The sequence below is a fragment of the Moschus berezovskii genome, chromosome 27 (genome assembly GCF_049115385.1).
Source record: "Moschus berezovskii isolate FMDL1 chromosome 27, NW_MosBer_1.0, whole genome shotgun sequence".
NCBI lineage: Eukaryota > Metazoa > Chordata > Mammalia > Artiodactyla > Moschidae > Moschus > Moschus berezovskii.
Window position 1 is genome coordinate 2,787,452 of NC_142486.1, and position 13,699 is coordinate 2,801,150.

At 57.2% G+C, this 13,699-nt stretch overlaps 1 protein-coding gene across 5 annotated transcripts in view; it reads left to right on the forward strand.

Moving 5' to 3' along the window:
• The window catches only part of SDK1 (sidekick cell adhesion molecule 1), a 728,747-nt gene that overhangs the window by 649,590 nt on the left and 65,458 nt on the right, over positions 1-13,699 (forward strand). For all 5 annotated transcript variants that reach the window (XM_055410401.2, XM_055410402.2, XM_055410400.2 and 2 more), the window contains exons 26-28: positions 3,510-3,625; positions 4,855-5,044; positions 6,911-7,009. In XM_055410401.2, coding sequence (XP_055266376.2) covers positions 3,510-3,625; positions 4,855-5,044; positions 6,911-7,009 — 405 coding nt within the window. The remainder of the gene's footprint in view (positions 1-3,509; positions 3,626-4,854; positions 5,045-6,910; positions 7,010-13,699) is intronic.

Below are 13,699 nucleotides of genomic sequence, written 5' to 3' on the forward strand. Positions count from 1 at the left end.
AGTAACCGTCAACCTCAAGCTCTGCACTTGGCTACAGCCTTTTGTTCAGAAAACAACAACTAAATATCATGTGAAGGTGAAGAAAGGGAAATTTTAAATGGAAAATAATATTTTGGGATAAGTTTTCAAAGAACACTCAACAAAGACAACCGATGGCAAAATGGCTGCCTTGAGTATCTTTTTGTAAAAGTCTCCCCGGCTGCTAAAAAGCCACCCTTCCAGTGGTCAGACAGAGGACGAGATGGTTGGATGGCATCACCAGCTCAATGGACACGAGTTTGAGCACACTCCAGGAGATAGTGGAGGACAGGGGAGCCTGGCGCACTGCAGTCTGTGGGATCACAGAGAATCAGACACGACTCAGCTACTGAACAGCAGCAAACCAGAGGTCATCACTCAGCATTTGGTGAAGAGGGTGAAGGGGTCTCCAGGGCACGCTGCTGGAGCGTCACAGCTGCTGATGGAGTCAGACGGGGTCGGAGGGAGCTGGGAGGAGAGGAAGCCTGTAGACCCCTTCTGGCACACGCAGCACCTCCGTGATGATAGCTGTATGTCCGTGCTGTAAGAAGCTCAGAGCACAGACATGCTGAAAGCCCGCTGTGGAAGCACCACGTAGAACTTCTCAAACCACATTTATATGAAGTGTCCAGTTTTGACGTGCACTTGAGCTGGTTTCATGACATCTTATGATGTGTTATAAGGGTAGATGAGGCCCTTGAAATCAAAGCCACGACATGAGGCACAGCTCATGCTAAGAGGGAAGGAGGCCTGCAGACGAGAGAGAAGAAAGAAGGAGGTGCATTCTAAGCAGCACTCTTTTTAAAGAAAGGGAAGTTTCTAGGACTGTCTCAAAACTCAAGATACCAGGCTGGGAAAGGAGTTGAATCTCCCTCAACTTAGGTAATGTGCAAGATTTTTCCCCAAATCTTAAGAACATAAATATTTTGTAACTAAATGGCAGTTTTCCCTGGTGAGACTCAAATGGGCTGAAATTTTTATCGTGAACACTACCGTTTGCTCAGCCTGTCTCCTCGTTGGGAACCCAGCTGCATTCTGGGCACCGAGGCTGAGCTGCCACAATTGCCCAGTTGCCCTGACTCTCTGGGGACACGGCTGGCCTGCCAGTGTGTGGAGGCGCACGGTACCACGTCTTAGAAAGTCATCTGTTACATGTGGGTCTACATGAGAACTGGGCGCTTACGGCCTCCAAGATGAACCGCAGGAGATAGTTAGGATTGAGAGCTGGCCAGTTTGCATTGCTGTGACGATGGCCTCTCTCTTTGCAGAGAGATGGAAGTTGAGAACTTAAGGCTAGTGTCTTGGTACAGTATATTTTCTCCCCTCGCCTGGTTCTAAATAAAGTGGAAAATGAACTCGGAAAATTGTAGGTTTACCTTCTCTTTGAATGATAAGTGACACCTTTAATTCACAACTGATGCAAGGTGTCAGCTTCTCCCTCAGTTGTTTTTCTTTAATAAAATAAGCATCTGTGTCAGCAATGTCCTGGTAACCGCCTTGGAAGTTACAACACCAAGGGGGCGCCCCTGATGGACGGAAGACACGAGTGGCTCCGTGGGAGCCCCCATGGGAGGTGCAGGGACTCGGAGTGGTGTGTGCGGCCGGCCTGCTCCCTGAGGGGAACAGAGTTCACAGGAAGCCAGGAAGATTCTCTCCCTGTGACACAAATCTGCTCAAGTGAATTATAGTGTTTTGTTGAATGACTGAATGATGGAATAAATGACCCTCTACTGACGTAGCTGGGAAGAAAAAATTAATCGACCAGGTGAGCTGGCCAGCGTCTTCTCTCCAGAACTGTCAGGAGGGAGGACCCCTGTGCTCGGGACAGACAGGCGCCAACAGCGGCGTGTGTGTGTTGTGGGGCGTCAGCCGACCCACGTGGCAACCGGTCCACACCTGGGCTCTGAGGCCGGTCAGTTAGCATCGTCGGTCAGGCTCCGAGGCCCATCAGTCAGCCTCTTCAGTCAGGCTCTGAGGCCCATCAGCCTCATCGGTCAGGCTCCAAGGCCCGTCGGTCAGCCTCACCAGTGGGCAAGGGGTGGGGTCCCCGCCCCCCGGGCGGTCAGGCCAGGGGCGCCGCCCTTCCAGGCCCAGCGCTCCCAGCGAGTGGCGCAGCGAGGCCCGGCCTGCCGCTGACCCTCTTTGGCCCCTCCACCTCCTCTCAAACCTGCCGCTAGTGGAGCAGCCGGGACCAGCTGGCCAACAACGGAGGGCATCTCCTCCAGGCCCTGCACGAGTCCCGTCATTTTTGTCTTACAGACTTGATTACAGCAGTCCCTCATTTCCTGGGGCTGCTGTAATCCCGTGCCTCAGAGTGGTGGCTTCAAACAGCAGAAATGTATTCTCTCAAGGCTCTGCAGGCCAGAAGGTGGAGAAAGGGGTGTGAGCAGAGCCGAGCTCCCTCTGGAGGTGCCGGGAGGGGTGGTCCTCCCCCTCCCAGCTTCTGGAAGCTCCTCGGCTGCGGCAGTACAGACCCAGTCCTGCCAGGGGTTGGGGCTCTTCCCACATGCATATCCGTCTCTCCTCACAGGGATGCCAGCCCTGCTGGAGTAGGGCCCACCCACCCCCATGTGACCTCATCTGACCAGTTACATCCACAGGGACCGTATTTCCCAATAAGGTCACATTCTGGGCCCAGAGGGTCGGGACTCAGCACGGGAACTTGAAGGGACACAATTGACCCCACAGCAAAGACCACATCGCTTTGGTATAGAAGCTCCAGGAAGCAGAGTTGGGGAGCAGTGTCGATGGGCAAACACGTTACTTTCTGTCTTCAGACTGACTACCGGAGGAGCCTTCGCAGTGGCCGAGCAGAAGGAAGCAAGTGCTGATGTACGAGGGAGGGAGGGCATGACTGAGGACGTGAAGGAATAGACGGATGGGCGAGCCAGCCAGTGGGCAGGCGCGTCCGGGGTGGTCACTGCGAAGGTGTCACAGCCCCATCCCGTGTTATGTGCCCCTGAGTCTCGTGAACTTGACACGTTCTCCGTTTCGACCATGGAGGCGCTGGGGGTGCTGACGCCCCCTTTCCTGGTGCCTGTCACCCCCTCCCCACAGAGAGGTACACCTTGTCAGTCTCCCCTGCCCCCAGCCCCGATGTAGATCATAACCTCCCCGCCTGCCTGTCCCCCACAAAGTCCGCACTTAGAGAGGTCCACGAACTGTGTCTGCAAGTGAGGATTCCGTCTGAGATAAAAGTCACAGTTCTCACCAGTTAATATAAGAATCAGACAAGCTTATTTTCTCTCTGGGTGGACTCGGGGGGGTAACATGGAGCTCCTAAATACCCAGGATTTATGGAATTTGTTGCTGATATTAAGGAGATTTACATTTCCGTGATACCCCTGCAGGTTTAATCTGATCACTGCAAAAAAACGCTCAGAGTGCATTGCTATTTCAAGGACAACTTGATTAGAAGGATAAAAATTAGACCTTTGTTTGTAGACGCCTTTAGACTTCCAGAGCCAATCTCTTTAACTCATTCCTTGCAGTTCCTTCAGCCGCCCCTGAAAACGTGTCAGCCGAGGCCGTCAGCTCCACCCAGATCTTACTGACGTGGGCCTCGGTCCCTGAACCGGACCAAAACGGGCTCATCCTGGGCTACAAGGTATGTGCTCAGGTGACCTTCCCCGCCCACCTCCCCGGCCCGCGAGCTCGCATGGCCTGCGCGTCGCCGGCTCTGGCCTGTTTCCTGGACTTCACCCCCCTCCTCTCCTCTCCCTCGTCCCCGTCTGGGATGAGGGTCGGTCCACCCTCGTCGCGCGGCCCCACGCAAGGCGCTCTGGGCCCGAGTCCTCCCCATAAGACGGGCGGAACGGCGGTTGCTCCCTCCAGTCACGGGTGGCTGATTTTGTAAGATGCCAAGGACGTGTCCGGAGTCCCCGACACACGTCTCCAAGTGTCACCACTGCCCATGTCCATCCTGGGCGCTGGCCTCGGCGTCGAGGCTTGGACTCCTCCTGGTTTCTCTGGGAGACCTTTCTGCGCCAGCCCTGTGTGCTTTTACCCAGACCTTCAAACCCCCCTGTCTGTTCCATCCGCTCCCCCAGCAGCAGGACGGCCCTTCCTGGGTTTGACCGTGAGGCACGTGTGTCCCCTGCGCTGCGGCCTCCTCCTTGGGCCATCTGCCTTCTAGATCCCGTTCTGTGTTTCCTCCCATCCTCAAGCCCCACCGCCACCCCAGGGCATCCTGACCGCTCCCTCCTGGCCCCTTTGGACACAGCAATCCCCTGGCCCAGCTCTGAGAGCAGCACCCACAGCCCCACCTGTGACCCCCGCCCTTCACAGCCTTCTGGCCGCTGCTCCTGCGGGCCAGCTCCCAGGGGCCGAGCTTCGGGAGTGAGGAGCTGGCGGGCCATGGAGGGGCCTTCTCAGTGCGGCCGCGTCTGCAGTGAGGGCAGTGAATGGCCCCGGGGCGGGGTCTCGGGTTTGGGGGTCCACAGGTCCTCCGAGGCAGGAGGCCCGCCTCCTAACAACCATGTAGCCAAGTAGCCGCCAGCTCCTTTCACAAGAAGCGGGATGTCTTTGGGTTTGTATCGAGCCCTGGTTTTAGGGGCTGCTGCTGGGGACCTCAAATCCTGTAAATTACAGCGGAGCCTCTGGCTCGCCCAGCCAGCCAAGGGCTGGGTCATCGCTGCAGCCACCTTCCAGTCTCCAGGAAATTGCTGCACTTCCATCTTTCCCCCAAAAAATGCCAGCGGTTAGGAATTAGATCCCCACGCCCTGAACCAGCTGCCCTGGGGGGAAGACCCTGGTCCTCGCCAGGTGGTCCTGAGCCCTCCCAGGCCCCTCCTCACACACTGCCTCCCCACCCCGCCCCTGTGTGTCTCTGCTCAGATCCTGTTCCGGGCCAAAGACCTGGACCCCGAGCCCCGGAGCCACGTGGTGCGCGGGAACCACACGCAGTCAGCGCTCCTGGCGGGCCTGGGCAAGTTTGTGCTCTACGAGCTCCAGGTGCTTGCCTTCACCCGCATCGGGAACGGGGTCCCCAGCGCACCCCCCATCCTGGAACGCACCAAAGATGACGGTACGTTGGGGCCGTGCCTCCACCCGCCCCCCAGGTTTGCTGTCCCCATCCACACCCTTTGGACGGTGGTCATTTTCAACTTAATTTTCAGAACACGCCTTCTCCCCTCGAATCAGCAGAGGAAAACGAAGCAAAGTTGTTTTCTGACCACGGGGCACTCTTACGGCCAGTTTCGGCCAGAGTGAGTGTTTACAGGTTAGGGGTGAGCCTGAAAGTCTGGATGGGCCAGGCCAGGACGCCTCAGGCCGCTCCTGGTGGCATCGGCACAAAGCTGCTGAGAAGCCCTAGGTTTCCTGGGGTGGCCCGCTCTCGTTTGCATAATAAGATCGTTACAAGCCCCCTCAGAGGGCATGTTTGTGAGGCTGGGGTGCCCAGGTTCCCAGCCCCAGAAACAAATACCTCTTGATGGTCGTCTAAATCCTCAGGCGTGTTTCTCCACTTTGCAGATATCAGCCACCCAAGGTTAGCTCCTGTACACGATCTTTGTTAACCAGACTGTGGCAAATAGTCTCCCCGCAAAAAACCCAGGCTCAGATTCAGCTGAAAGTGAGGCACCAGAGATTTTCTTCAGCTTTTTTACTGAAGGAATTAAATCAGCCCAGAAGGCGGTCTATCCGCTGAGATGACACTCTCCTCCCCGTCTGCTGGGAGATAGCACGGGAGCTGGGCCTTGCCGGGGTCAGAGGAGGGGGCGCCTCGAGCATCGTCCTTCCTCGGGGGGCTGGTCTCAGGGCAGCCAGTGTCTGAAAGGGACCCTGTGACCTGAAGGCCATGTCTTTGCAAAACCGTATGTTGTGTCCAGGACCACCCACATGAACAGTAACGGGTGTTTAGTAATGGTTCCTCAAACTTGGGAAGGTATTCTTTCCGAAGCACGTGCAGGGGAGTCGTGAGCCAACGTCTGTTTCCTGCTACAGTCTTGACATAAACTCGTTTCTCCTTCCCCTTGTTTCATCACGAAGCAAGCGATCACCTTTGGGGACAGTGAGGGGCAGAAGCCACGGAAGACAGACCAGACATCAGAGTTTCCCATTTGTGAATCGGTCCTGGCATGTGAGCCTGTGGTCTCCTTCCATTTATTTCACCCAAACACAGGGGTCAGAGCACAAGTTTATAATTTAAAATACCATCCTCAACTAAGTAGCTCGAAGCAAAATTCAGCAGCCCCGGAATGACTGTAACGCACGTCATTTTATTTCTATATTGATTGTTCCGTGCCTGTTGCCTCTTACCTGGGAAGAGTTCTTACGTTCAAACAAGAAGTTCCCACGCTGGCCACGCATTTACTAGCTTGTCCATTTAAGTAAATATATCTTACAGTGTCTGCGGCCCTATTATTCAGTGGTGCCTGCATGCATAGCTTCTATTTGAATTACTGGTGCACCAGACCATGAAGAGGGACTATTACATTAATTTGGGGACAGCGCCTCTTGATTTTCTGGGACGATGCAGGAGAGGGCTCGCCTGTCTGAGAGAAAGGCTGCTGTTGTAGCTGTGTTATTTGGTCAGTCACGGTAACCTCCGCTGGAAGTTGGGAGCGACATTCAGCCACCTTCCTCACCTTTCATCTGCGGTGTGGACATCCAGACCGGGAGAGGGATCAGCTCGGATGGCCAAGGCTCTGCTCTGACTTGATGTACCCTCTACCATGCTACTTAGTGACTGCAGCGGCCAGCTTTCGGCAACACTCAGGACTCCCAGTGTTCATGAGCTCTGCAAAAGTCACCTTCCCCAAACTCAGAGTAATTCACCCACGAGCAGTCATGACTGTCCTCGGCCGGCCCATAGGACCCTGCAAAACCCCGCCGTGTACCCACGTGACATGCCCTGGCCTGATTCTCGGGTCTTTTTTTTGTTCCCCTTCAGCCCCAGGCCCACCCGTGAGGCTCGTGTTCCCGGAGGTGAGGCTCACGTCTGTGCGGATTGTGTGGCAGCCTCCAGAGGAGCCCAACGGCATTATTCTAGGTAAGGGAGCAGCAGGGACCACAGCTCAAAGAGAAATGACAATTAGATTGATTTCATCCATTTTTATTAGATGTCTAAAAGGTTAAAAAAAAAAAAAATCCCATCCACAGCAGCCTGGCATTTTCTGAGCCGAGAGACCGCAGCCCTGTGTCTCTTGCTCTAAGGGTTCTTCGCAGAATGAAATTTACATTCTGTTCGCCCAGAATCTCTCTGTTCACGGTTCACGGCAGTACCATCTGTAATTGACCTTCCCTCTGCTCAGAAATAACCCAGTTATTTTGATGTGTGTTTGGGAAACAGCGGGCTGGCTTTTCACAGAAGATTCCTACGCGGACCTTGCTCCAAGGTCCCAGAAGTGTCCCTCTGCTGCCGCAGGGCCTGCACCCAATCCTTCGAGGAAGTTTCCCAAGTGAACTGCAGGCTTGGGTCCCAGGGAAGCAGTTTGCTTTGAACTTGGCAGGGGGCCAGCTCTGATAACTTTGATGAAGAGCCTTAATTTGCCCCAGTTTTCCCAAAGGCAGCAAGTTTTATTTTTAAAGGTCATCAGTCCGTTGATTTGTTCACCCTTTCACTGTAACAAGTCAGGAGCCTCTGATGTGCCAGGCCTCGTGTGCAGAGGGGGAGGGGAGCGAGGGGAAGATGAGCAAGGGGGAGGGGGGGTCAGGGGTGAGTCAGACGCTGGCGGGGCAGGTCCTGGAAGAGGAGGCACAGTGACACGACGGCGTGGTCCCGATTCGGGGCGTGCGTGCGTGCTCATCACTCGTTCATGTCTGAATCTTTGCAACCACGTGGACTGCAGCCCGCCAGGCTCCTCTGTCCATGGGATCATTCAGGCAAGGACGCTGGCGTGGGTTGCCATTTCCTCCTCCAGGCGATCTTCCCTACCCAGGAATTGAACCTACTTGTCCTGCGTCTCGTGCTTTGGCAGGCAGGTTCTTTACCACTGAGCCACCTGGGAAGCCCTCGATGCGGGGAGGTTCCGCAGAATGCCCTGCAGGGCAGCGTCTCCTGGATCAGGGGCTCAGGGCCGGAAGGTGTTTTCAGCCTGGAGCTTGAGGATGAATGTTGGTAAACAAGACATTGGGTCTGCTCGCCAGCAGGCGGTAAAGGCAGTCTCCTGACGCCGGGCCGCGGAGAAGGCAAGTGCAGCGTTTACTGCCCGATGACAAGCAAGGTGTCAGGGCAGCTGGTGCTGAAAACGCCCCAGCTCCCCAGTGGGTTTCCACCGCGTTGGGGGGTGTGATCAGCATGCACTGTACTGTGGCTGGTGGACGGCGAGGTGACAGGTGGGGTTGAGGGGTTAGCCCAGCGCTCCTCAGGCTCCGCAGACCTGGGGGCTGAGTGCTCAAGGCCATTCGGTCATCCAGCAGTTAACGCCTCCCCTGCGGTGGGGGTCTCAGCATCTATGGAAGAACTGAGGGACAGCACACACTGTTCCCGGGTGCTTCAGAGAGGCGCCCCAGCACAGGATACGGGAAGGGGGCTGTCCCGGGAAGACCCAGAGGGTCTGCTCCATCACACGGGTGGTTTCCCGAACCCCGCCTGCGGGGGCATAAACATCCCTGGGGGTGTGGGCCAGCCAGGCTGTGAACCGCTGGAAAGGCGTTGTGTCGCGTGCAGGAGGGGCCAGCGGCCCAGACCTTCCCATGTGGGCCTTCGAGGGCCCAGTGTGTCCCCCAGGGCCAGGCCGGCCCTGAAGTACTGTCCTTCTCCTCACCCATTGCAGACCCCAGATACATCTGCTCAGGTTGCAGGTAATTTGACAGTCATACCCTAAACACAGCTTACAAATGGCAGTGAAACGTACCACTTACACCTGCTCTCCAGGTGAGGACTGTAAGATTTTGTTTGAAAAAAGGTTTCACTTCATTAAAAAAAAAAAAAAGTTTGAAAATCTGTGCCAAGGGAGTCCCCCAAGGACTTTGAGCAGCTAAGGGACGTGATCAGATTTGTCTTCTGGGTAACAACTGGCAGCCGTGAAAGGGCGAACTTGTTGAGCCCCGGCTTCATTAGGATGGGCCTGGGGCACGCTCGCCATCTGCACAACTCGGCCCTGTCCTCTGCGGCCCCGGGAGCCACTGCTGTGTGTGAGGACGGCGCTTCTGAGCCAGGTGACCAAGGACCTGCACGTTCAGGCCACTAAAACCACAGCCATCGAGGAGCCTCTGCTGTGGTGTGCATTTCAGACCCTGTGCAGCCGAGAGGGCCCGGCCGGCTGGTCTCAGGCGCTGGGGCAGGAATGGTCTGTGGAGCTGACGAGGCTCTTGAGGTGCCCGGAGCCCGCACGCGGGCAGGGCTGCCCTCCTCTCTGCAGCCTGTTATGGAAGCAGCAGGACAAACCATCTGATCACCGCCCAGTCCCCGGGGAGGAGCCCCAGCGTGCTGCGGAACAGGACGCATGTTCAGAGCGGAGATGTGAAGGCCCCTCGCCCGGCCCCCCGGGGTCCCCCCCAACACAGACACACACACGCCGCCTCTGCTGAGCCCCGGCGGTCCCGGTTCTGTGGTCATCTCCGCGCCCTCCGCAGCCCTCCCGGGCTGATGGAAACCGGTTCGGACAGCGGCGCTCCGCGGGAATGGGCAGAGGGAGGCCCACCCCCTCCGTTAGCGCACACACGGGCACGCACGCTGCCTTGTGAGCATGGCTTTGAGCTGCTTCCCCCAGGACCTCCCTGAAACCCCGGCGGGGCTCTGGCCTCAGCCCGCGCTGGGCGGTGACCCTTCCCGAGTCCCCTGCCGGGAAAGACCCCCATCATCCCCGGTTGCCGCTCCCCCTCTGAGAAGCACATCGGACGGCGCCTCTGCCTGCTGCCTCCCCTCCCCACCCATCCCCACCTGGGCCAGGCTCTTCTCCTCTGGGCTCCCAAAGCTCCTGCTCCCTCAGTCACCGTGCGAGTCCCCGGCCCCAGGAGTTCAGTGGCTCACTTTAGAATCATGTCCCCTACTTTTGCTGGTCTTTAACTTTTTCTGATCGTGGAAGCAACATGTACAATGATGATCCGGACCACAGGGCAGCTGATTTAGATGCCATTTCACAGTCCTCAGACTGAGAAGCAGTCGGTCTGATAGTCCCCAGGAGAGGCGAGGAGGCGGGAAGAAGCCTCACGCGCCCTGGGAGTGCAAGCGCAGCTGCAGAGGGGACGACCAGGGCGGGTGCACCCCCCCAGCCCCCCCCCACTCAGGCCTTAACTCTGAGAAACCCTCCCTCCCCTTCATAGGGCCAAACGCACAAAGAGAGTCACGTCAGACTGCTTTAAATAACAGGAAATTTAGAAAAGAAACGACTAGAAACAACCCAAATGTCCATCATGAGGCAGTGAAAAGGTAGACTGGGCTCTCTGTACAGAGAGATTACAGAGACCGCTCAGGTAACGAGCGCACGCTCCCGGAGGGGCCACGAAAAAGCCTCCAAACATCTGTTGCGGGAAAAACAAGTTGCAAAAGCATCCACGTGGCCCGAAAATGTCTCTGCACACTTGAAAACTCTGCAGACGCGACCAGTTGTCACGTACGGGAACCCACCTGTAGTGAAGCTGAAGCGCCAATACTGCGGCCACCTGATGACTCGCTGGGAAAGATTGAAGAGGGTGGCAGAGGATGAGATGGCTGGATGGCATCACCAATTCACCAGACATGAACTTGGGCAAACTCCGGGAGACGGTGAGGGACAGGGAGGCCTGGCAATCCATGGAGTCGCAAAGAATGGGGCACGACGTGGCAGCTGAACAGCAGCAGCAACAAAGTAGTGACAGTCGCGTGCGGACAGGCCCCAGTGGCCAGGGTTCGGAGCCCACCAGGGCCCCTCTGCTCCTCACTCTAACGTGACTGGCCTTCCCTCCCCAGAGTCTCAGTAAGGCGGCCTGAGGTCCAGTCCCAGGCGTTGCGGACAGCCTGTGCGGTCGGGGGCGGGTAACTCAGCAGCCCCTCTGCTCCGTGCCCAGGAGTCAGTGAGTCCCTCTGGGCCAGGGCTGCCCCATCTCAGGGGGACCGGTGATCCCAGGGCACCAAAAACCCAGAACAGCCAGTGCTGGTCAGCGCCAGCTGGACGCTGTGGGCCTTCAGCACCTCCTCCCTGCGCTCGGACCAGAGAGGTCTCCTCCGCGTCGCTGTGTCTGCAGTCGGCATTTCTCTGTGTCCATCACGGGTGACTTGCGGGACTTCGTTCTCCATCTCCCTGGTGGCTCCAATGGAAGGTTCCTGCTGAGAGGTAGATTGGGGCCAGGTTACAGGACACCCCCGAGGCGCTGAGAAGTCTGGGCATAGATCTCTAATCCCTGGGGGTCCTTGAAAATCACAAAACCCCAGGTCAGGAGGGGGTCGGACTGCGAGGCTGCGTAAGACAGCTTGCCACCTCCCCCGATGCTGTCCGGGGCGTGAGGCGTGTAATGGTAACTGTAACAAACGTTGTCTGGGTAACCTGTCACCCAGATATTATTACCGCCAGCGCACCAAATTGTAGATGCTGTGGAAAGATGGGAAAACAATTTCTAAAGATTCAGATTAGTGTTCACGGGGGAGAAAGGAAAACATCTTTTTGCAAGACTCGCTTTCCATCCAGGGACCTAGCGTCGGCATCCCGACTCCGGCGGCGTGGCCTTCTGAGCACACAAACATCTCTGCGGCGAGAGCTCTTGTAATCTGTATCAAAACATGTTCTTTCATTTCGGAAAGAGATTAACAGCATGAAATACTGGAGGCGCCTACAGGGAGAAACACTTGCTTATTTGCGTAAATATTTTACCAGGAGAGCTCGCAGCGTTTAGAGCCTTCCTTGGGGGTTGTAGGGGGAGCCACCTGAGAGCGGCCGCCCCCTCCCTATTTTCAGCTGCTCCACAGTCGCTCAGATGCCGCGAAGCTCGAGTGACGCGTGTGCTCCTCGGACCGCGAGGGTGTGTCCCTCCAGACAGGCTGGATCCCCACCTACACGTAGTTAGAAGTCTGCCTGCCCGTGGGGGCCGAACCTTGACCTTTAGCTTATTACACGAGGGTGTGCGGGACTCTGCTGAGAATTAGGGGCTTAGCTGAATAGGATCCGTGTTAGCAAATGCATGGTTTGCTCCTCTGTTGCGTTTGCCCCCAGCCTCACACGGAGAAGCTGTAAAACAAGCGACCCAGGTGGCATCCAGGCTAGGCTGATGCTTGCCCCCCGGGGAGATTCAGCCGCTGTGGGTTCCCTGAGCCAGGAGTGGGCACTGCCGTCACCACCCACAGTGCCTGCAGGGGGATCGGCAGCCCTGGGCCCGCCTCGCAGCTTTGGCCTCGGGGCCCCAGGATGGTCCCTGAACAGACAATGGACAGAACTCTTAAGCAGACACCGTTTGTCTACCCACGAACCACCCAGTCTTTGGAAGGCCTCGCCACCACCTGGGAGGTCTGCCCTGGACTCTGCAGAGTCGCTCTTGTCCCTCCACCGTCAGCTCCTTTGACTGAGACGCCGCCCATCCCACCCCCTGCAAAGGCCCACCCCACCCTTGGCTGCATCTTCTCCGACTCTCCTCCCTCCCCGGCCTCCCCCGCAGATGGCCCGGAACCCACCTCCAGCCTGTGGTACCCGCCTCTTTCCCTCCTGGTTTTCTAGACAAGTGACGTGTCCTCATCTTCCGTGACTTCGAGCCGCTCGGGCTTCTGCAGCCCACCGCTTTCCCCCTGCATCCCCATGGGCTGCACGTGGTTGTGCCCCTCTGAACGCCCCCGTGACCCCCAGGACCTTCCACCACGGCTGCCCCCGGCCCTCTCCTCTCCACCCAGGGACCCAGATCCCCGTTCTTCCTCGCGCAGCCACACCCTCTTACCTCCTGTCGCTGAGGCTCAGCTCCTGTTTCTGAGCTTGCTGGACCTGGGATCACATAACGAGCCTTTTCCGTGCAAACACCCCTGTCCTGCCTTGCTCCCAATCTGTGTTCCCAAGTGTGCGGGCCAGCGCTCCGCACAGAAGGCTCTTTCCTGCTCATCGAGCCTGTGTCGAGGTGAGGTGTGGGCGTTCATCCTCATGGTCACAGCACCGCAGAACGGAACTGCAGGGACACGGTCCCCCTTCTAGAGCAAAGGACAGGAAGGTGCTCCTAGAGTCCAGGGCTGAGGCATTTTCTCCCAGGCGCTCCTTGTGACCTGGATCAGAGACTAGCCCAGGTTTCCCGCGGTTCTCCGGGGTCGCCTGGAGCCCTCAGGGCCCAAACAGAAACGCCCCATCAGTCCAAAAGAGACAGAGGACAAGGAGTGAGCGAGGGGCTGTGTGAAGGGGCCCACACAGGCAGGTGGAGGTGAGGTCAAGGGTCACCCCGGGGTCATGCCCTGAGGGGCAGGGCGGGGAGTAGGGGTGGAGCCTTTGGTGGAGGGCAGACCTGAGCCCTCCCAGGAGGCAATTAGTGGCTCCCCTTTAATCCCCAGATCGCAACTCACAAAGACGTGCCTTTGAACAAAATCTCAGTTTCACCCCCGGATTTTTAACTCCAGCAGCAGATAATCTGGGCAGAGGTGAAACATGATCAAAAACAAATGATAACAAAAGCACGTCGGTGACCACATCCGGACCCTCATTAATTCAGACTCACCGGGCGGAAGGTGATCTGAATGATCACGGAGCCTGCATCACATGTGACTGTCCGAAATACAAAGGGACACGTTAAGGGACCAACCGCCAGCTGGTGGGTGCCGTGAGGGGTGTGGGGGCCCTGGAATGCCCAGTGTTAA